We start from the raw sequence: 24,394 nt of genomic DNA, 5'->3' as shown, positions 1-24,394 counted from the left end.
TTGTATGTGGTTCGAGTCATTCTGCATAAATAATCTCACCTGTCCACTCCATACAATGTGTTATATGTGGTTCGAGTCATTCTGCATAAATAATCTCATCTGTCCACTCCATACAATGTGTTATATGTGGTTGGCGTCATTCTGCATAAATAATCTCACCTGTCCACTCCATACAATGTGTTGTATGTGGTTCGCGTCATTCTGCATACATAATCTCACCTGTCCACTCCATACAATGTGTTATACGTGGTTGGCGTCATTCTGCATAAATAATCTCACCTGTCCACTCCATACAATGTGTTGTATGTGGTTGGCGTCATTCTGCATAAATAATCTCACCTGTCCACTCCATACAATGTGTTATACGTGGTTGGCGTCATTCTGCATAAATAATCTCACCTGTCCACTCCATACAATGTGTTGTATATGGTTGGCGTCATTCTGCATAAATAATCTCACCTGTCCACTCCATACAATGTGTTATACGTGGTTGGCGTCATTCTGCATAAATAATCTCACCTGTCCACTCCATACAATGTGTTATATGTGGTTGGCGTGATTCTGCATAAATAATCTCACCTGTCCACTCCATACAATGTGTTATACGTGGTTGGCGTCATTCTGCATAAATAATCTCACCTGTCCACTCCATACAATGTGTTATACGTGGTTGGCGTCATTCTGCATAAATAATCTCACCTGTCCACTCCATACAATGTGTTATACGTGGTTGGCGTCATTCTGCATAAATAATCTAACCTGTCCACTCCATACAATGTGTTATACGTGGTTGGCGTCATTCTGCATAAATAATCTCACCTGTCCACTCCATACAATGTGTTGTATATGGTTGGCGTCATTCTGCATAAATAATCTCACCTGTCCACTACATACAATGTGTTATACGTGGTTGGCGTCATTCTGCATAAATAATCTCACCTGTCCACTCCATACAATGTGTTATATGTGGTTGGCGTCATTCTGCATAAATAATCTCACCTGTCCACTCCATACAATGTGTTATATGTGGTTGGCGTCATTCTGCATAAATAATCTCACCTGTCCACTCCATACAATGTGTTATATGTGGTTGGCGTCATTCTGCATAAATAATCTCACCTGTCCACTCCATACAATGTGTTATATGTGGTTGGCGTCATTCTGCATACATAATCTCACCTGTCCACTCCATACAATGTGTTATACGTGGTTGGCGTCATTCTGCATAAATAATCTCACCTGTCCACTCCATACAATGTGTTATACGTGGTTGGCGTCATTCTGCATAAATAATCTCACCTGTCCACTCCATACAATGTGTTATACGTGGTTGGCGTCATTCTGCATAAATAATCTCACCTGTCCACTCCATACAATGTGTTATACGTGGTTGGCGTCATTCTGCATAAATAATCTCACCTGTCCACTCCATACAATGTGTTGTATATGGTTGGCGTCATTCTGCATAAATAATCTCACCTGTCCACTCCATACAATGTGTTATACGTGGTTGGCGTCATTCTGCATAAATAATCTCACCTGTCCACTCCATACAATGTGTTATATGTGGTTGGCGTGATTCTGCATAAATAATCTCACCTGTCCACTCCATACAATGTGTTATACGTGGTTGGCGTCATTCTGCATAAATAATCTCACCTGTCCACTCCATACAATGTGTTATACGTGGTTGGCGTCATTCTGCATAAATAATCTCACCTGTCCACTCCATACAATGTGTTATATGTGGTTGGCATCATTCTGCATAAATAATCTCACCTGTCCACTCCATACAATGTGTTGTATGTGGTTGGCGTGATTCTGCATAAATAATCTCACCTGTCCACTCCATACAATGTGTTATACGTGGTTGGCGTCATTCTGCATAAATAATCTCACCTGTCCACTCCATACAATGTGTTATACGTGGTTGGCGTCATTCTGCATAAATAATCTCACCTGTCCACTCCATACAATGTGTTATACGTGGTTGGCGTCATTCTGCATAAATAATCTCACCTGTCCACTCCATACAATGTGTTATACGTGGTTGGCGTCATTCTGCATAAATAATCTCACCTGTCCACTCCATACAATGTGTTATACGTGGTTGGCGTCATTCTGCATAAATAATCTCACCTGTCCACTCCATACAATGTGTTATACGTGGCTGGCGTCATTCTGCATAAATAATCTCACCTGTCCACTCCATACAATGTGTTATACGTGGTTGGCGTCATTCTGCATAAATAATCTCACCTGTCCACTCCATACAATGTGTTATATGTGGTTCGCGTCATTCTGCATAAATAATCTCACCTGTCCACTCCATACAATGTGTTATACGTGGTTGGCGTCATTCTGCATAAATAATCTCACCTGTCCACTCCATACAATGTGTTATACGTGGTTGGCGTCATTCTGCATAAATAATCTCACCTGTCCACTCCATACAATGTGTTATACGTGGTTGGCGTCATTCTGCATAAATAATCTCATCTGTCCACTCCATACAATGTGTTATACGTGGTTGGCGTCATTCTGCATAAATAATCTCACCTGTCCACTCCATACAATGTGTTATACGTGGTTGGCGTCATTCTGCATAAATAATCTCACCTGTCCACTCCATACAATGTGTTATACGTGGTTGGCGTCATTCTGCATAAATAATCTCACCTGTCCACTCCATACAATGTATTATACGTGGTTGGCGTCATTCTGCATAAATAATCTCACCTGTCCACTCCATACAATGTGTTATATGTGGTTGGCGTCATTCTGCATAAATAATCTCACCTGTCCACTCCATACAATGTGTTGTATGTGGTTCGAGTCATTCTGCATAAATAATCTCACCTGTCCACTCCATACAATGTGTTATATGTGGTTCGAGTCATTCTGCATAAATAATCTCATCTGTCCACTCCATACAATGTGTTATATGTGGTTGGCGTCATTCTGCATAAATAATCTCACCTGTCCACTCCATACAATGTGTTGTATGTGGTTCGCGTCATTCTGCATACATAATCTCACCTGTCCACTCCATACAATGTGTTATACGTGGTTGGCGTCATTCTGCATAAATAATCTCACCTGTCCACTCCATACAATGTGTTGTATGTGGTTGGCGTCATTCTGCATAAATAATCTCACCTGTCCACTCCATACAATGTGTTATACGTGGTTGGCGTCATTCTGCATAAATAATCTCACCTGTCCACTCCATACAATGTGTTGTATATGGTTGGCGTCATTCTGCATAAATAATCTCACCTGTCCACTCCATACAATGTGTTATACGTGGTTGGCGTCATTCTGCATAAATAATCTCACCTGTCCACTCCATACAATGTGTTATATGTGGTTGGCGTGATTCTGCATAAATAATCTCACCTGTCCACTCCATACAATGTGTTATACGTGGTTGGCGTCATTCTGCATAAATAATCTCACCTGTCCACTCCATACAATGTGTTATACGTGGTTGGCGTCATTCTGCATAAATAATCTCACCTGTCCACTCCATACAATGTGTTATACGTGGTTGGCGTCATTCTGCATAAATAATCTAACCTGTCCACTCCATACAATGTGTTATACGTGGTTGGCGTCATTCTGCATAAATAATCTCACCTGTCCACTCCATACAATGTGTTGTATGTGGTTGGCGTCATTCTGCATAAATAATCTCACCTGTCCACTCCATACAATGTGTTATACGTGGTTGGCGTCATTCTGCATAAATAATCTCACCTGTCCACTCCATACAATGTGTTGTATGTGGTTGGCGTCATTCTGCATAAATAATCACACCTGTCCACTCCATACAATGTGTTATATGTGGTTGGCGTCATTCTGCATAAATAATCTCACCTGTCCACTCCATACAATGTGTTGTATGTGGTTGGCGTGATTCTGCATAAATAATCTCACCTGTCCACTCCATACAATGTGTTATACGTGGTTGGCGTCATTCTGCATAAATAATCTCACCTGTCCACTCCATACAATGTGTTGTATGTGGTTGGCGTCATTCTGCATAAATAATCTCACCTGTCCACTCCATACAATGTGTTATACGTGGTTGGCGTCATTCTGCATAAATAATCTCCGGAAATGTATTCATGTTGGCAGCAGAATAAACATATGACTTGTAAATGCACAGACATGATTGGTCGGTATATTCAGTTTCGTACACCTTAAAAAAGTAGAATCATATTCAGAGGCGGATACAGGATTTTTTATGAGGGGGGGGGGGGACAAACTTTAAAATCGCCAGACTAAGTTAATGATTTTTTATATTATACAAAAACAAATTGATTTTCAACGGGGGGGGGGGGGTCCGGACCCCAAGAACCCCCTAGATCCACCACTGATATTCTCACCAGTGAAGCACCTGTACACTGTGATAATTTGTTTCGTATAGTCAACGCTTATTTCATCTTTTCCTGACCATGTGTATAAATTTACTTGGCTGAGAGAAAGGCGAAAATATATATATGGTCACAAATTGATAGAATACCCGAGTTAGATTAATTATTCCGGGATATAACAAATACAGTTTGACGTAAGAGAACTAATTATGCAAATCAGTTGTTATATATGTCCATCGTTGGCATCCCACTTATGACTCATAATGAAATTAGCATCCAGAATGAGTCACGTGTTCGCACTTGGTGACAATCACGTGTATTCCGTCGGACTGAGGTCATAAAAGATCCATGAATGTGTTAATCTATTAAAATAAATTAGCCAATGACAGTGAATACAATGCTGCCCGGTGTCGTTTACTCATGGTAATCAGATTTTCAAAGGACACAAATTAACACCAACACAGAGTTTAAGCTCAAAATGAAACTTGAGATTAAATAACCACCTTTATGACATAACAGATGTATGTTTGAGGCAATGATCTGCAGCCTGAGAAAAGCTACTACATATAGACTCCCATGATTTACAGTTAGGACAGAGCGGATTGAATGGCAAGCTTGGTAAGCTTGATTTCGAGATGGCGTTGAGAATGGCCATGTTCGGTTGGGGTGTGATTTCCTCGGTGAGTTGCGCCCTCTATTGCATCAACAGGTTGCAAGCCGGCGCTAGAGTTGTCGACTGATGGCGCTTTTTTATGGTTTTGCCAGACACTCGACACAACCAATAAATGAAATATTAATCCTATTTTGAGCTGAATTACAGCATATAATGTTTTGACTTCAACTTCTTTTGGCATTTGATATAGAACAACATCTCCCTACACTTCGTGTGATTAAAAACTATACATCTAGATTATTCGTTGAGATTCGTTGAGACACATTTTCTGCAGTTGATTGTTATATTTATCATACTGTTCCCGCATTGTATGTGTTTTGTTGATGTTATAAATCAATAACGACAGATCATAGACACGACACAACACGTCACGACAATGTCTCGTCACTGATCGCCATTGGTAGGCATTTATAACGACCACACAATTATGTGTGCGCCGTGTGAACGTGTCTAAAACTAAGCACATTGTAAAGTGACTCCGTCGCACACCATATCTACATACAATGACGTACATTTGTGTAAACGACACTAAATAGCTAATATTATAGTTTACACGATGTTTTATTCGACTCGTATTGTAGGACTCAAACGAAACTCTGGGATTGCGCTACAATAGGCTGTGGGCAAAATGTCAAATACGTCGCCATTTTGGAAAGCTAAGCCTCTATCTCTCCGATGGTCTCTTACTCCCGGAGGGACATTCGAATTGGAATTTGATGCTGCAACACAAAAAAAAATCGTATTAAGGGTGGTTCACAAACTCCGCAAGTTCTTTGGTCAGAGTTATCGAAAAACTAAATATTTTGTTTTTTCAAAATAATAAGATGAACGCAGAAAGGGTTATTTTTCAATTTCTATGTCTTAAGTTCTCTCGAGAATCTGCCGCCAATCCCGAGGAATAAAAATAAAACATTGTCGTGATTTGTGTTTATAGTTGCAGTAGAATGTTCGTAGTTTACAACACGAAGTTACCAGATGAATGTCAACGTTTATGATATCTTGGTGATATGACAAGTACCCGACGAGACAAGATATAATACAATTATTTGGAGCAGTACATGAGTCGTGCCACTTTTGACTAATTGTTGATCGCCGCCTATAAATAATCTCCAACGCCAGCACGATACGGCAACTAGACAGAAAAAGGCAGAAACAGTGTCTAGACATTTATAACTTTGCTTCATCAGATCAATTCATGGTGCGATATAAAACAAATATATCACCATAGACCGTTTAATGCACACTAACCTATTGTGTTAAGAACCCATAACCCATATAAATATATTTGTTTCTATGGTCAACGTTGACTATGTTACATTAACGTGCATGTCCGCCCACCCATTCACACCTAGTCACGGTGATGTCGCGGCAAACTGGAAATTCAGACGAAAACAACAAGAACAATACCCTAGGTTGCATGTTTTTTTTCCCGAATATGATCGCGAACATAACAAACACTGAACAAATACCCATCAAAGTTATTTTTGCGAGACGTTGTTCCAAATTCGTTTAGCAAAATAAATGCTACTTTTTCCTCACCGCATGACAAAAATAAGTGCCCATCCACAGGTTCTTTACTTACGGGTACATTAGAATAATAAATAGAATAATAATGTTGTACGACACATAACAAGGGCACTGCTTCACACGATCATTTATGTATATACCAATTTGGTTCGGTTTGGCTCGGTTCACCACCAAAAAATAAAAATACAGCGAAGTCCTATGTGGATACAAGTAAAGCAGACAATATTTTCACATATTCATTAGTACCTGTAACAGTGATTTTATAGATGTATTATTCAATTCGGTCTCGTTCGCCATATTCACACCTCTTCACGTCTAGCCTCTTCCGTCGGTCACCTGAGTGCAAATGGTCTGTCTGCCTCAATTATGTTATCCCGTGTGTATAGTATTTTACAGACTGTTATACCATATATAAGCTTCAGAGTAAATTTGATTCAGTCATTATGAGTCAGTTTCACCCGTAGCAACATTCGCAATGTTAGCCGTTATTGTATTATGCGTGATAGTCGTCCCCGTGACACACGCTTTAATCGCCGCCTCCGCGGACGCAATTGTGCCGTTTTATTTCGGCAATATAGAGGACATCCTTATCTACTCGGACGATGACACATCAGTTAATTCAAAACAGAAGGGCACCGCTCAGATGAAGGACTTTGCTGGGTCGATCGATACATTAACGGTGGAGTTCAATCAGACGTTGCCAAGGCAACATGTTGCTTCAGCGTCGTATATGCTGGAACTTTACAACGCTCTACAGGACCACAACGGGCGTAATTTGAAATATGGAAAGAGAGCTATTCGAAAATCAGACACTATTAGAAGTTTCTCTGCAAAGCTTGACGGTAAGCATTGTTCGCCATTATTTTACATTCTTGGACAAAGTGACCAATGGTGTTCGATATTGGACGGCGTATATCAACGACGGCCATCACTCCTTTATGTCGATTCTCATTTGTCAAACACGCATGCTCAGAACACATAGTGGACTGAGATGTTTGTGATCTTCCCCGTATAAGCCTTCCCAAGTTGGCGTTTTAACTGATTTGTATCCGAATATACACCCTTTCCACGCTTAACTAATAAATGTATATACAATTTACTTGATACAGGTGTTACACGACATAAACCAACGTCTGAAGTACGACACCGTTACGTTTTTGATATCAGTGTACTGAATCGTGCGGATAAACTGCGTTTAGCGGAGATGAGATTCCCGTTTCCAGGACAAATAAAGAAGAAGCGAGTTCACGTCACACTCTATCAACTTTTCGAAACACGTTGCCAGGAAAATACCAACAATACGTGTTTTCGCGGAGAAGCTGTATCAACGCAGAGGGTGAAGCCCGGCGATCTTAACGGTGACGACAACATGGTCGTATTCCAGGTAACATCCAACGTTAAGCGGTGGTTGAAGTCACGCAATGGCGCACACATTATGGAAATCAGCGTATCCTACGATGACATTGTGGTGGAAGAAGTGGTTGACGATGTAGCATTGTTAGTTACATTTACGTACACCAACCTAAACAAAAAACAGAAGAAAATGACGACAGAAAGAAAAAAAGAAAACAGTCTAGATGAGAAAAAGAAACGCAAAAAGTACATTGACTTTGGTGAAAATGTTAAGGCACAGGAGAATGTTAGAAACGACAATGCGAATAGCGACACGACGAGGAACAGACGAGCTGCCGGTGATGCCAGACGTAGGAAAAAGAAGGACAGAAAGAAAGGAACCAGAGGCAGTAAGACAAACGAAGCGACAGATGTGTACCAACATCCGTGCGAAAGGGTAGAACTAATAGTAGACTTTGATAAGATTGGTTGGGGAAGTTGGATTATTTTTCCAAAGAAGTTCGACGCATATCAGTGCGTTGGTTCTTGCCCTGGTCCTGTTGACGGCGAACATAATCCAAATAACCATGCCATTATCCAAAATATGGTGCACACATCCAATCCAGATCGTGTTCCGCTGCCGTGCTGTGTACCTACTAAGTTGTCGTCACTAAGCATGTTATATTATGAACGAGGTAACATCGTGGTAAAAGAACACGAAGGCATGGTTATACAGGAGTGTGGATGCAGATAATACTACGATAACTACATACTTTATCATATGTTTACTATGTTATAACAATACAGAATATATTCAATAGATATTTAATAGATATTAAAGATCAGTAAATAATGAATATATAATTATTTTATTACTATGACTAGTTTGTGATAAAAGGGCGACAAACACCCAATCGAACCAAACTTCAACAGCGCCAACATGCGTTTATCTGTCGACTCGTCAATAACGTGGCTATAATATATATATATATATATATATATATATATATATATATATAACGAAGCTTCGTAAAATAAACATTTTTGTAATATGAACAACATGCATTTATATTCTTCCATATTTCCACAACATACTGCGATCTAACACGACACATTGAATCATCCAAGAATCGTGAAGCGCCATCACATGATACGATGAACAGCGAGTCTCAGAAGTATAACGGTAGAAATTTAGCTAACCTGCTCACTAATTCGCCACCGACTTTGGTTTTGGTTTTGACTAAAATATATGACCTAAAATTATAATATTACCCTCAATTCTGTCACTATCAAATGCTAGAATTACCTTATTAATTTACAGTAGTTACAGGGCTGAAAAGTATTCAAATTTGTTTGCGATGGTCAAATCTATTTTTTCTTCAAAATCGTCAGCGAATTAGTGAGCAAGTTTGTTAATATGCTGTTCATTACTCCAGAAACTCTCTAACGATATCACTGTACATGTTTTAAATAGTTATCCAAGCCCCAACTGTCTGATTTATTTCGACGAAACGGGCCATAGTATTTGTAGGTTCGAACCAAATAAAACAAGTAGAAGACGTACTACGAAGTGTTGTCCTACTTGAACAAGCCGGCGGCTGGTTGGCAACTTGCTCCGCTAAAAATACAAACAATACGTTTTGGGCTGTTGTCCTGGTAGGACTTAAAAGTTAAGTTAACGTCAGTTTAATACTAAAACCGAGCCCCGTATACGAAATTCCCAAAGAGCATTCAGTCTTCAGAAGTCACTTCACTTCATCACTAGCGCGTATTCTGCTGTTATTATTTCCGACAGTTTTGCGATTGCATTTTTTAAATTCTTTGGTTGAACGCAACATTTACAGTTCATTCAAAGTTCAAATTTGTGCCTGTTGGGATTACGTTGCGCCGGTGAAGACCATTTGATCACTGCCATTTCAAGACTGGTGGGAGCTAATACATTTGGGCGAAAGTATTGAAAAATAAGTTTTTTTTTTACTGTTGCCATCGCAGCGGTGGGCCAGGATTTCTTTCCGATGAGTGACGGTATGATCTGCCTACCAAGTATAAACAAAATCAGCCTAGCCAAAAAAAAATCACAGAAGAGTTAAAATGCCGTTACTGGTGAAAAGTTACCAAAATTTTGAGACCAAATTTCTTGGTAATGAAAAAAGATATTAAAAAAAAAGTAATTTTGCGCCCACTTTCAAGCTGAGTAGGAAGAGCTACGTCGAGTCCTAGGTTTGTAGGAAGAGTTACATTTGGCTGAAGCTATTTGGCTATTGCCGGTGGGCCGGGAAATCATTGACACAGACAGACACACAAAAATGATTTTTTAGTGGAGCGAATCGCCAATAATCTTGACATTAAACATGCGGGGTACCAAATCCCATGAAGCGTTCTGTGTGCTGGCTGGCTGCTCTGCACAAAGCAGAGAAAAACAATTAAAATTTTCGATGTTCAAAATAGGCATTATACGTTTGTGTCATATAAAAATAATTCCCAATAATCAAAAGTTGTCACGTTAAAACTGTTTAATTGCTTGTATTTCGTATGAGAAACAGCAATGCATCAAACGACATAGTTTGTGGTTACGGAAACCTACACCAGTTTTGTTGCACTTAGGTCATTGACTGACACGATCACTACATTTTCCACATGATATAGTGGATAAATTCCAAAAACGGCAGAGATTCATAAATCCACTTGCCCATAGAGATATTTTGACTCTTAGACAAACTTAATTGAAAGTTAATTGATGTTTGCGAAAATTCTCCTTCACCGATTATGGTATTGCTAAATGTGATAAAATCTAATCTCAATCACGTCCCAGGGATTCAAGTAATCATGGCCAAGATACATTATGTAAACATTAGGCAAACTATTATAACCTTGTCTTAGATATGCAGCAAGACGCATGTAATGAACCCACCTAACATCGTGGGGTCGGCTAAGGTATCAAAGCATGGGACAGTTACAAATTATCGTTTTTGATGCAAATGATCACCTAAATTAACAAATGCGAGATCCATTGCAAATATCTGCATGTGCAATTTGAGTGAACAAATATGAGAAATTCAGTAAACGGGACTGCATTTGCATCGCTGAATATTTATGCTAGGCCATCATATAATGATCTGTAGTGGTTGTGTAATCATTAGTAATTTAGACTAATGAAATCTCTTTACCCATTAACTCGTAGAAACACTTAAAGACAATCTAGAACGCAATTAAATAGAAAACTCTACAACTGGTGTTTAACAGTTTCTACCAGAGTTTGAATCAGTGTCATGATTCAAGTTTTTAATCCAGGCTCTTAATATTGGCAACATTATCTGCCAAAAGTCTCCTGTAAAAGCTACTTTGAATCGGCACCTGCTCAGCACTTTGGATTCTGGATAATATATCATTTTTTTGGGATCTACTGCTTCCCATCTTCCTAAAACTAGACCCCAACTAATCTTGATTCAATGTCACCAGTTAGGTTATCAGCCAAAATCTGAAGAGGAAAATCCTACAATAGCTCTTTTTGTTTAATTCTCAGTATATGTAGTGTTAGAACTTCCATTTTAGATTGGTGGCATTTCAGAGAATCCGGGGAGGGGGAGGGGGCATTTGGGCATCCCAGTAACTTAATTCTCCTTGTGAGCGTGGGTTGACGAAATGTGCATTACCAGGATGTAAAAACTCGCCCCTTCTTGCAAACACTGAAATAAACAATCACATACGATAGAGACTGTATAAAAACTCAAAATATCAAAGATTATGTGCAGTTTGTCAATACTAGAAAACATTTCAAAACAAATGCAACTGGTACTCAAAAGGAATACACATTTCCTTGGGTTTTCGGACAACCTAATTTTTATACTATTAGTATGCATATCACAAAAAAAAACTAACTTGTCACTTTACCATACCCAGGTTGCAGATTTTATGGTTAGCCCAGTTTGATTTGATACTCTGCATTAAATGCACAGCGGAAAAGTATGACAGACAAAATACTATGCAATTGCAGAGCTAGTATTACTTCAGTCTACCTTAGAGTTCCAACAGAAGATAGCAATGAGATGCCACATTTGCAGTAACTCTGGTTGATAACAATCAACTTTTTGTCAGGGGCAAGCGGGCACAGGTATGGGTAATGAAGTTTGAGCTTGACAACGATTTTGAAAACCGCTGACAGGCAGTATATAAATACATGTACACTGCTTCACTAGTACAATTGTTCAGAGAATGATGTTAGAATACTTAGCTCTCACTCTCCGTACATGAACAAGAAATAATGACAATGAATTTTTTGTAAAACCTTTAATTGTGTAGAAATAAAAAGTAAGATATTTATACCCCCCCCCCAAAAAAAAACTAATCGCTTCAACCATGACTAATATCATGTTTTATCTGTTCTGTTCAGTCTTATCACCCGATACACATAACAATTACCGATATGTCAGTTATGCAAGGACGACACAAAAAATACAAGTTGAACACTAATTTCATACAAGGCTCAGCTGGAACTTTATGCAGAGAAATAATGCAAGTTACAATTTATCTCTGGTAGGGTCCCCAATCTACAAATGCATTCTCTTTACTAAATTAAAAACTGTCCAAACCTGTGGAAACTTGCCTAAAACCAAACCCTGTTCAGTCTCCATAGATTCTCTTAAATAAAAGACTTGTGAATTGAGTACTTCTGTTAACACATACATAACTGCATATTACATGTGCCAAAGTGGCCATATCGATATATGCAGTACATGACTTGACATGTGGGAATGGGCTTTATTCATACACCATGAAGGCCTATGATCTCTTGTAATTTTTTTGTCAGGTCCTTGTTCTGCGAGTTTTATTTACAAAGTCATCCATCTTTGATGCATGGCAGTCTACTACTGTCTGGGTGGTGGTCTCATTCCGGGTGGAGGACCTACAAATTGAAACCAACAAAAATTTAAGTATTTTATCTGAAATATTAGATTGCCTTCACTTATAATGAAACAACTTAGAAATACATCTACTCTTTCTATCTCTTTCTAACCCACAATCACCCTCCCTTTCCTACCCTCAGTTGTAATGAGCCAAACTACTATCCCCTCTTGTTTCCTACCCCACCCATCTCTGAACTAATTCTAATGTAACCCTCCTTTCCTACTCCCAAAATGGCCATCAGTTAGCCACCTTAAATCTTGAAAAAATAACATACACCTGCAATCCAATATGTATTATACCAAATTTGATTGCTATTGGCCAAGTCATCCAAGATTCAGTAGTGAAGATGTTATTATGATTTAGGACCATTTCCCATCCAAAATGTCTTATTTTTTGGCCAAATCAAGAACAAAATTGATGGCGTCTTTACCACAATTCTTAGTAGTCAGTCAATTGCATGTCCTAGAAATGGCTTGAAATGAGGACTACAAATCCATCTCCCTCCTCTTCCAGCCCCCACCTTCATAGCTACACTTTCCCTAAGCTTGTCTTCTAACAAAGCAACCCTATCTTACCTCCTCTCATCAATCCCGGGGGTGGTCTACCTCCCATCGGTGGACCTCTCATTAATGGTCCTCCCATTCCCCTCATTCCTGGTGGTGGACCCATCATTGGAGGCATGCCTCCTCTGCCTGGCATTCCTGGCGGCACTAAAAAAAAAGAAAAAAAGTATAGTATATACATACTGTAGGGATACACAAGACATTGCCAATTGTACACACTGTCCTTTCAAAAAAATCACTGTTTTATTTCAATACACATTTTTTACTGTCGTTAAGTAACGATGTTTTGCCCTTTGTACAGTCTCAATAAACACGTGTTAAACATTGAAATAAATACTGCTTAATTAAAAACACATTACAAGCAAGTACAAGGTCACTACATTAATGCAAGTTCGAAGTAAGAAGAAAAAAAACGTGCGAGTATGGGGATATTTGGAACATGTACGGGGGAAAACATGTTTGACATACTCGACCTGTCAGCGTACATTTCACATTGCAACGTATATTCAAAGACTTGAACTACATGTGTAACATATTACAACGTACTTTACGTGACTTAAGTGATGTTATATTCTAGCTCTAACGTATATTAACCGACTTGACCGTACGAGTAAGCCCACACTTACAACGTACATTTAACGACTCAAACTGAGACTAAAATGAACGAGAACGTAACTGCAACGACTTGATCGGGGTTACCTTCACACGGAAACGTATATTCACCATCATGACCCGATTAACTAACTAAATATTTTAAAGTATATTTAACGACTTGAAATAAAACAAACTAGCAAGAACGTAACTGCAGGGACTTGCCGTGTATATATACTCACGCAGAAACGTATTTCCACCGACTAGACCCGATGAGCTGTCCTGGCATTAAAACGTATAAATACCGAGTGAGCATGAAACTAAATTAACGATAACGTATTTTCACCAACTCAAACTATTGTACTACAGTGTGTGACGCTGTAATAAGTCCCAAATTTATTTGTTGTACGCCTTTCTTAGTCGTCCACCCTGGCGGGCTGCTCCCATGCGTTTGCCTGATGTCGAGGGCTGCTCTTCCGTACTTCGTGTTTGTGTTCCCATGGTGCATTTTCCCCTCAGTGCCATGTTGTGATGAAAAGCAGCGAAACATTCACCCGCATGAAGGTGAACATTACAAATTGGGCATCCTTTCGATGTTTCTGATAATCGGCCACTCGCCGTTTGTCGCATACGACTTATTTACCACTCCCGTGTCACTGAGAATGTTCTAGAACCGTACTGTGTCTGGGTGGAATTTTTAGAAGTTGGTTGAATAGGTAATAGGACACTGTAGAAGGCAATAGAAGGTAATGGAACATTCTAGAAATTTGTAGTAGGTTCCAAACTCATTATGTATGCTGATGTAATGGTCTATTTATAGACAGTGTGGGTATATATAGGGGAGTTGTTCAGCACCGAGATCAGATTGGAGATCTCGTTGAATTGTATTGGAGTTTAAGTATCTAGTTATTGGAGTAGTGGAGTTTTACTGCGTTATTGTACTTGATGTTTGCAGAGTATAATAATACCAGTACCAGTACCAGTTGAAACCTCGTCTGTTGGCTTAGTGTTCGTATTTTATCATTGCCGCCAGGGAAGTCTTTTTGTTACTGTTGCCATTTTGGTATTTGAACCATCACACCTGTACTATACCAATTATGGTAATATTACGTTGGGTGTGACACCATTTTTCTCCCGTCCTTGCTGCACTGCTTGCACGATTTTTGACGCCCGGATAGTCTGCACATTTCGTGCAAATCCATGTTTTCACTACGAATAAATGACGTGTTACTTGGAAGAGAGCCAACTTCTCTTATGGATTTTGGAATTCTACTCAAGTGTCCATCAATCAGTTGTTTACCTGTGCGGATATTGAAGAATTTGTGCGTTACTTTAGTCGTGCGATTCAATGCCTTGAAACATTCATAAGCCATTGACCAATGCAGCATCCATGAGGTAACAGGCCATGCAGATCCACCAACGATTGTTTTTTTGCCCGTGTGATAGTATTTTCGCCTTTGGTTAGAACGATCCACGCCACCCATGTGATGTCTGTAACATTGTAACGATACAGGCACGCGTCTCTCGTCATCTACTACTTCTGCCGACGTAGCCAGTGGGGGATAGACTGTATTTAAAATCAATATTTGCATGCTATCATCCTGGTATGCAGTAATATTGATAGTGTCGTCCGGTCTAGTTGCTGCTTTCATTTCACCAATTTTCAATTTCAGCTTCTTGCTTTTCCCCCTCAGGAATTAATTACGACGGCATGGTTTTCCGATTTCGTCTGCTAAAACTACCGACCATGTACACTTTCTTGTCTTGTAATTCAAGGGCTGTGTTAACTGACGTAAAAAGCGAATCACAGAAATGAAAATGATTTTTTTCTGTGAAGGGCTGTAGCAACGGGTGTGTTGTCTTCTTGATTGTCCCAGTTTCTTTCCTTCTCCCCTCAATTGTTTTATATTTCACCCCCAAATATGGTTCAAAGTTTGCAATGTAAGACGTTGTCGAGTCGCACACCTGCCATATTTTGAAGCCATCACGGTCAGGTTTGTGGGACAATCTCTGCTTAAACTTGGACCGTCCCTTGAATCTAATCATACCCTCATCAATCGAAATTTCCTGTCCCATCTGGTAGTATCGCCGACAATTTTCGAGTACGGGTTTCAGCCACGAGTTGATTTTATACAACGGGTCGGCCTCTGATCGTTGACGACGACGTTCAATGTCAGGATCCCGCCGTGGGTCATTTACTGGATCAGCTAAATGAAAATAACGCATTAACATTTGAAATCTGGCCTGAGTCATTACTGACTCAATTTCTGCAGAAAGGGGTCAATCGACCAATAATCGTCGATTGCTGATTTGTGATCAACACCCATACATATCACACCAAAGAATGCTTGCATTTCACTGAAATTTGTATTACGCCAGCGGGCATTTAATTTTTTTTCAATGTATTTTTGATGATATTTGGCGTATTTATTAGTCTCGATGGAAGACAGTTCTATCAGTTCTGGTGGGATAAATTTGTAGAAATATTCCACCTCACGAGCATATGAAGGCAGTTCGAAAGTTGGTCCAGGTTCGTGTTCAAAAACTGGAATAGTAAATATATCGCCGTCTTCCTCCATGGCCATTCTCCATTTATCAGTGCCGGAGGCAACATAATCGAATGTAGCACCAATTTTTGTGTCTGATTCAATTTCAATGTCGCTATCGAGTACAGGTAGGTAACGTTGCTCAAAAAAATCGTCATTCTCAGCCCGATCTTCACCGATTTCTGAATCTGTATCGTCGTCATTTGCAACTATGAAGTCATCTGGTATTTTTTGTCGTAGTTCACTTGTTTTTTCGTCCAATACAAGTTCATCATCACGCATGTCCCATTGGCCATGCGTGTGCATACACAACACATTTTTAATAGTTTGTTTTTCGGGGAAACTCGCAAGTGTTGATTGTTCTGTATCGCATACATTTTCTTGTACCATTTTCTTTGGTGACATCGACGTTTTGTTGCATACTCGCTGGGTCGATATGTTCAGGCCCCTGCTTTTCTGCGTTGGCAGTTGTGGCGGATGTCGACGATTCTGAATCGCAAACATTGTCTTGCAAAAATTGTATCACATCTTCGATGGCACGTTGTATTTCAGCGTGACCATCTTCCGTTTCTTCGGCATCTGCTTTGTCGGCAGCTGGCAATTCAACCACTTTACGGTTCGTCTTCGATTTACGTTTGCCTCCTGGTTTGCCCCCGCAGTCCTTCAAACGGCTTTCTTCTGTAATCGCATGTTCATTGACAGAGGAGACTGTCTCCGACTTGCGTTTGTTCTTATTCTTTTTACGCTTTTTCTTGAGTGGACTATTATCACTGGTGTCCATGGTACGTTCGGCTGGTAACTCAGACGTCAAATGTTTCCTTTGCTTTGGATTACTTTCTTTTCCCACGCTTTGCTGGTGAAAAATCTGTCGTGTCAATGTCAAACTTATCACTCCCCGTGCCACTGCACGATTGACGTGTTTTCTTCAGTTTCCTTCTTGCCTTCATAAAACACTTCCTATCTGTATAGGACGGCATATTAATGTACGTGTCGGAAAGGAGGCACACAGCGAGTCTGGGCTTTATCTCACTTTCTTCAGCCATATTTATACTGAACGACCAGATGTCCACAAGACTGCATTTCCCCACAATTTGAATATTTATTGTTATGTAAATAAATGTTATTTTTTCGAACACAGATTTGTTACAATTTGCATACACATAAAATTGCATATGCTAGCTCAGACGATGAAATCACGAGGACTTGAATATTTCCCACCAGCTGTCCCGGTCATTTTACGTTGGTGATTCCCGACATTCCAAGCTCAGCCGTTGGAATCCGTCATGCTATTCATTCTAAGTGCCGGGACTATTTGCCAAGCTGGTCAAAATACGTTACTACCGTTATAATCGTGAATAGTGTGGTTCAAATACGGTTGTAATGCTGCAGTTAGCAATGTGGTCAAGGAGTTTCTTTTAAGTCGTCGCAAACGTCGCGTTGTGACGGTAAAATAGTGAAATGAGCAGACAAGTGTATAGAATTACATTCTTTATTACTTGGTTAATTTATTTGACTTGACGGAATCGAAAACAAATTCTCTCCCTTCATAATTTCGCAAGTGTAAAATATCAGGTTCCGTACAACGTATTATAAACGCTTGACCGTCTGAGCAACCTAAATAGCAGGGCGTTTTTCAACGACTTAACCAGTTAGCTAGCTGGAGTGGTAAATACTAGCATACCCATATCAGGGTTCTCCCCAGCAGACAGAGAGTGCTGGACGGTATGAATATTCATGAATATTCACTCATTAATATGCATGAACTAATTAATATTCAAAATGGCCACATACTGGCAAGAAGACAGGTCATATGTATTGATATTTATTATACAGTATGAAACATCACAACACAACACAGGATAAATAATACACAAACAAATCATCTTTGAAGACATGATGCATAACTAATTGAAAGCACAAAATATTTACAACAGTTACAATATGAAATCATATTACTATTTGTTGATGTTAATTCGTTTTTTTTTAAACTAATGTTTTATGAAGTCAGCCAACTTATTTTCTGTATTTTTTTACTCATTTGGACGTGGCAATATAAAATTTATGTTGTCGCACAAACGTTCGGTTCATTAAAAAACTTGCATGAATGTGCGTCATCGGCGCCAAAAAGCAAGATGATCAAATGTAATAAAATCTACATAATAGAAGATTTTTGATCTGCAGTTAACAGTTTCTAGCAAAAATAATAGCATTATGTATAAAATACATACTTAAAAAATAATTTTCATTCGAATCGAAAGTTTGTTGATATTTGCTTCGTTGAAAACAGCTATGACCTGGAAACAGTTAATTTTACTGTGTGCATCCTGATACTACGTAACGATGATTTTGATTGGACAAAGCCACGCATTGACGCGAAAAACAACCAATCAGAATGTTTGATCCAAGAAGAACACAAGTGAATTTATTTCCTCCACTTATGATGCGAGTTGAAAGCATGGCCGTTTCACCGGGGTTTTTAAATCGTGATTTAAAGAAAATTCAACTTTAAATAGTGACATACGTCAAAATATAAACATTCACATCTTTAATCAAGCATTCGTCTGGACTTCTTGGTGATCAACAATGTCTGTGATGGTACGTCGGCTGTGCTGGTCGTTTACCGATCGTTGAGTGGAAACCCCGGAAAAAACTAAACCAGTTGAAAAACACTAAACCTATTGAAGAAGACTAAACCTGTTGAAAAAGACTAAACCTGTTGAAAAAACACTAAACCCTTCGTAAAGGGCGAATTATGGATATACCATGATCGTTCAGTTGAGTATTTATGAAAAGAAAGCTAAAGAAAAAATCCCTTTATGATCGAGGCCAGGGCCGCAGCTGATTTGGCAGCAGGACGCCCTCTATGTTAGATACTAGTATATCGCGCCCCAAACCAAACATTTTATTTTATTTATTTATATATTTACAAATTATGAACACAGCAATTGGCATATTGGCAATTGGTTAGGGTTAGGGTTAGGGTTAGGGTTTAGATTACATTGAGGGCGCCCTTGTGAAATCAGCTGCCGTCGTGGGTTCTGTTTCATGTTTTCGCTTTCTTTTAATCAAATATTCACTGGACGATTATGGTACACCCATAATACACCCTTTACCTCGGGTTTAGTGTTTTTATTGTCAGGTTTAGTGTTTTTCGACAGGTTTAGTGTTTTTCGACAGGTTTAGTGTTTTTCGACAGGTTTAGTGTTTTCCGGGGTTTCCACTCAACGTTTACAGATCATGCATGGCTGCCTTTGTTCCGCTCGGCGGTGACGATGTTGCCACTACAAGTCATGGCGTTAACTTGGTTTTAACCATTGACCTTATATTTTGACGAATGGTTTTACCGATATCGATTTTATATATTTGACGTCACCCTGGCAGTATAAATATGGGTACGGTAATCCACTTTTCTATGCGTTACCGCCATGCTAAGTAGGGTTCCACACTTACTAGTGTCGATTGCCACTGGGCCTCTTACGTCGCTAACTCGTTGAGTTGAGTTTTACGCCCATTGTTTTTTTTAATTGGTGACACAACCCAAGCTTATTGCCCTCTCAAACATTCTTTTGTCTCTCAGAGCGTTTGTTGCGTCCTGGACAAAAACAATAGTGCCGGACGGCAGCCACGTGTGCCGGTCGCTAATTCTGAGTGCCGGACGGCGCCGTCCACCGCCGTCCAGCGTGGGGAGAACCCTGCCATATTGACGGCGGTTTTTCATCGACTTGACCGGAAAAGGGTTATCTTACAAATGTAAATATTTCCAGCTTTAATATTTTATCTTGCGCAGTTGTTAATGAGGAACCACAATTTTTGCTCAGTATTGCATTGATTGAAAAATATAAAAAATTAACCAATAAACATCCATGCATCTATTATACATCCGACGATGTATATTTTGATGAATAAGTGTATAATATTAAGTTGAGAGGATGTCACAGCCGTGTGCATTCAAATAGGGGCCCATACTACACATAGCAACATAGGTTGTCACATTTGTTTGTTTTGTGCACATGTACGTATGCAGTGATTGGTTTGCCTGTCAAATTTACATATACTTGTCCCTGGTAATGAACCAACTTATGGGCAAAGTTGTCATCAAAGATTGTGAGCTGGAGCTGATCTTTGAGTAATTCAGCTATCAGTCACTTGCATGACAGGCAAAATGTAAACAACTAGTTTGTTACGCAAAATCTGAATGCATGCAGTTGTGACAACATCATGCTGTTAGCAACAATGACAATACGACATGCGACACCTACCTTGGCCTCTCATTCCAGGTGGTCCACCTGGCCTTGGTGGTGCATACTGTTGTGGGGGAGCAGCTAAAGTTAAAATAAGAGATGTATAGTAAATATTATGCAAGACAAGAAATGCATAGTATATAGTGGTAGTTGCAGTGTTTTCAAACATGGCAGGTAGGTGACCTAATTTGCTCATTAATCGTATCTATTCTATCAGTTGCAAGAGTTTTTCATGTCACAAACTTTATATCCAGTTTTTCCCTAATTTTTCTTTTCATTTAATCTTTTTAAATGCACACAAATTATTTATATTTTGCTCTCTTGGAAATCACCATCAATAATTACGCAATAAGTTTTGGCATCAATACTTGTCTGTTCCACTAACATAACCATACATTGCTACAAGAACTTGCGGAATTCAAGAAAATATTAGCGAGTAGCAAAATATGCAATACAAGTACCACATTCTGTACTGAAACACCCAAAATGTACTACTGTAAAATACTTTTGCTGTAATTATTTTTCGGTGAAAAGATTTGTTTTAGTGTTTTGTATGGAATTCATTTTCACTGATTTTTGATGAGTTGAATGTAAAATATAGAGGAACAGATATATTCGCTGGATTTAATATTCACTGAATCATTCCTTCAGCGAAAATTAATTCCATGTGAAAATACAGTATTTTACAGTATTCCTACACATGCAACTCTTCAGTGCAAAATGATGACTGTGCCACCACGTAAGGCTATAACTCTTGTATAGATTTAGAAAGACATATTGAACATCAACTGCTCAGCTGGAATATGAAATTCAGTGAGCAGGCATTAGCAGGCAGTCACAAGACTAGATAAATTGAACTTACATAATGCTGCACCCCTGCCTTGTGGTGTCATAATCTGTTGTGATGGGCCACCTATTCCCCTGACTGGACCAGACAGTCCCGCTGGCGCATGTGATGATGGTGCTGGTACACCTCTCCCTGCTGCACGACCCATGCCAGGACCAGGAGCAGCACCAGGGATTGGTACTCTGGGTAAACCTTCCTGTAAGTATTGCACATATATATGAATACATACAATCATTGATCAATTACATTTCGCATTATTTATGCCAGTAAAATGAAGTCACTCGTTTTCAACGTTTTTGACTAGTCCTGAGAATTCTGAATAACAAGTTGAAACTAGATCACAGATTAGGTGTGTCTGGTTTCCAGGAGCCATAATCTAATAACCTCCAAAATACTCTAAGAGCAAAAATTATGTGTGTCGATAACCTGCATTAAAGCTTTATACAAACAAAGATCAAAGAAGTTTGGACCTTATGCTAATGGAATAAAGTGAATTTAAATCCCATAAAATCACAGGAAACTGCGACTTCAATCTTTATTGCATAAACTTATCTCTTACGATTCAACTGATAATTTGCGCACATGTGACTATACCATATAATAGAACACTTACTGTATTTGCTCTATTAGAGGTCTAAATAAACTAAATAATTGCATTTATTGTATGATACAACATTGAAATGCATCATATTTAGATCAAAAAAACACCTGTCATTTACATTACTGCTGATACTTTTAATAGTCAAAGAGAAAAAATGGTAAACACCGATAACAACCACTTATACCGTTTTATCACAATAGGTCATTAATTTAATTATTTCAATCAAAATATTCGAATCGTATAGTATGCAAATTACCTGCAATTCTGGAAAGAACATAGCAGACAAGCCATAGCAGTACTAGCAAAATGCAATGTGTAGCAGTCAATTCTTTATAGTGTATAAACTTACCACCGCAGGGGGAGGTCCTTCAACTGTCATAGATACTAAATGTTCCCCTCTCAATAAAACAAGTCCTAAAACTCTTTTCTCCTCTCTTTCCGGTTGCTTTGTGTTTTTTGGTTTAATTTTTCTGAATTCTTCACAATCTCCAAGTATGAGATTCATGTGTTTATCAAATGCAAGAAAAGTCCCAATAAATATCCGGCCATCTTGAATGGCTATCCTCATCCGAAAGTTGATGTGTTGCAACATCTTGGAACTCTTGCCCACCGTCTGAAAAAGTGAAAAGTACAATGAATGAACAGATAATATAAAGATAAATTTCTGACACTGAATATGACAGTAAATTGATGTTATTCCGATTACAGATAATCTAATAGATCTGTTTTAAATTCATACATTTTAATGCCACCATATGCCTCCAACTAAGATTATAAAAAAATCTTCATTACATCATGTACTGTGGTATACTAGGAACCTTTCTTTTTCACTCTACAAATACTATCTTTTAATAACATCATGGCAGAAATTGTTTACGTATAATCGAAAACAACAAAAATACTGATGAATTTCTTGATTTTGACTTAATAATTTTACACTGTAAATTCTGATGGTAAATAATGTAAATAATATTGTAATAAAATGTGCATGTTATTGTGATCATTTCGGTTTCTTCATTGTAAAAGTGTTACCGGAATCAATGAGGATGCAATTCATTTAGCATTCAATCAATCTTACTCTCATGTTCTCACTCCAATTAATAAGATTGCTGTTATTTACAATGGACAATAAATGCCCTTGTGTAGAGTTAGGTCACTCCTCAGACCAATAATTTAATAGTGGTCTGAGGTCACTCTAAATATAATGGTGACCTAACTGTCCACACACCAATGTGCGATAATACTGTCCTCTAAACACACTGAATAAAGCTGGCAATTTTTCTTGTTGCACCCACTGGAACTGTTTTATTGCAGGTTGATCTCAATACATTCACCTGTATGGTGATAACATTTGATCAACATTTGTTTATACCAGCCTGTTTCTTGTATGTACCATCCATAACTGTTTTACTGGCCAAATCTTTTCCGAAAAGAAACTAACTTTTATTCACTTAAGCCATTGTTTGCTCTACTCCGACGAACGTTCAATACAGTTTTTTTTTTTTTATACAGGCTCTTGCAAACTTCCAAGCATTTATGTGTTCATACCTACAGTTACACCAACCTAACTTTGTTAAATCATCTCCCCTTTCTAAAGCAGCTCAATAAATTACTTCAGGGTTGTATTCATTTGTAGTGGCGAATGAATGGCGAGAAACTTGGCAGAAAATGAGTAGCAATAAGCGACAAGGTTCTAAGATTCCCCTAGTATTGTAAATAGTGGTTTGTATATATATTTAAAAATGATCATTATTAAGGTCAGAACCCGAAGATGAACACTGCCCTTTTAGCAAAACATCCAGAGAAGGAAAATGCTGATTATACCCGCATTTTACGAAAATACAAGTATATCAACAAAGCCAGTGTATAGTGAAGCCATCGTTTACTTTCACAAATACACAGTCACACGAATTTGCATTCAAACATCCGTTGTAAATTAATAATTTTTCCAAAAATTGACATTGGAAGTAATAGTATGTATATCTAACAATCGTTTGTAGTAAAACTTACCATGATTGCGGCGTATTACGTGGAGGATTTCGCAGATAGAAAATCAGATCAGGAACAGAATCAACTCAAACACAACAACACCGACGATGAGTGTACGTACACATGTACGTAGAGGGCACGTTGACAATTGGCCTATCACAAAACGCGTATTGGAGCAATGAATAAAAGAAAAGCCTCTT

The 24,394-nt window shown here is 38.7% G+C and overlaps 2 protein-coding genes across 2 annotated transcripts; one reads left to right on the top strand and one right to left on the bottom strand.

Annotated features, from left to right (window-relative positions):
* The first annotated feature begins 7,036 nt into the window (after nucleotides 1-7,036).
* On the top strand, nucleotides 7,037-8,770 carry LOC100313681 (nodal A protein). Its single transcript, XM_006822438.2, has 2 exons — nucleotides 7,037-7,421; nucleotides 7,689-8,770. Exons 1-2 carry the CDS (start codon nucleotides 7,055-7,057, stop codon nucleotides 8,663-8,665), a joined length of 1,344 nt encoding a protein of 447 aa, XP_006822501.1. The 5' UTR covers nucleotides 7,037-7,054; the 3' UTR covers nucleotides 8,666-8,770.
* A 3,611-nt stretch (nucleotides 8,771-12,381) lies between these two features.
* On the bottom strand, nucleotides 12,382-24,371 carry LOC100377492 (small nuclear ribonucleoprotein-associated protein B-like). The gene is made up of 6 exons (XM_006822439.3): nucleotides 24,216-24,371; nucleotides 22,555-22,818; nucleotides 21,620-21,800; nucleotides 20,776-20,838; nucleotides 13,392-13,526; nucleotides 12,382-12,814 (listed from the first exon to the last, which is right to left on the bottom strand). The coding sequence occupies exons 1-6, from the start codon at nucleotides 24,216-24,218 to the stop codon at nucleotides 12,777-12,779; spliced, it is 684 nt and encodes a 227-aa protein (XP_006822502.2). The 5' UTR covers nucleotides 24,219-24,371; the 3' UTR covers nucleotides 12,382-12,776.
* Nucleotides 24,372-24,394: the final 23 nt, after the last annotated feature.

This window comes from Saccoglossus kowalevskii, chromosome 6, assembly GCF_978046115.1.
Source record: "Saccoglossus kowalevskii chromosome 6, keSacKowa6.1, whole genome shotgun sequence".
Lineage (NCBI taxonomy): Eukaryota > Metazoa > Hemichordata > Enteropneusta > Harrimaniidae > Saccoglossus > Saccoglossus kowalevskii.
This window is presented reverse-complemented; position numbering and strand designations above follow the sequence as displayed.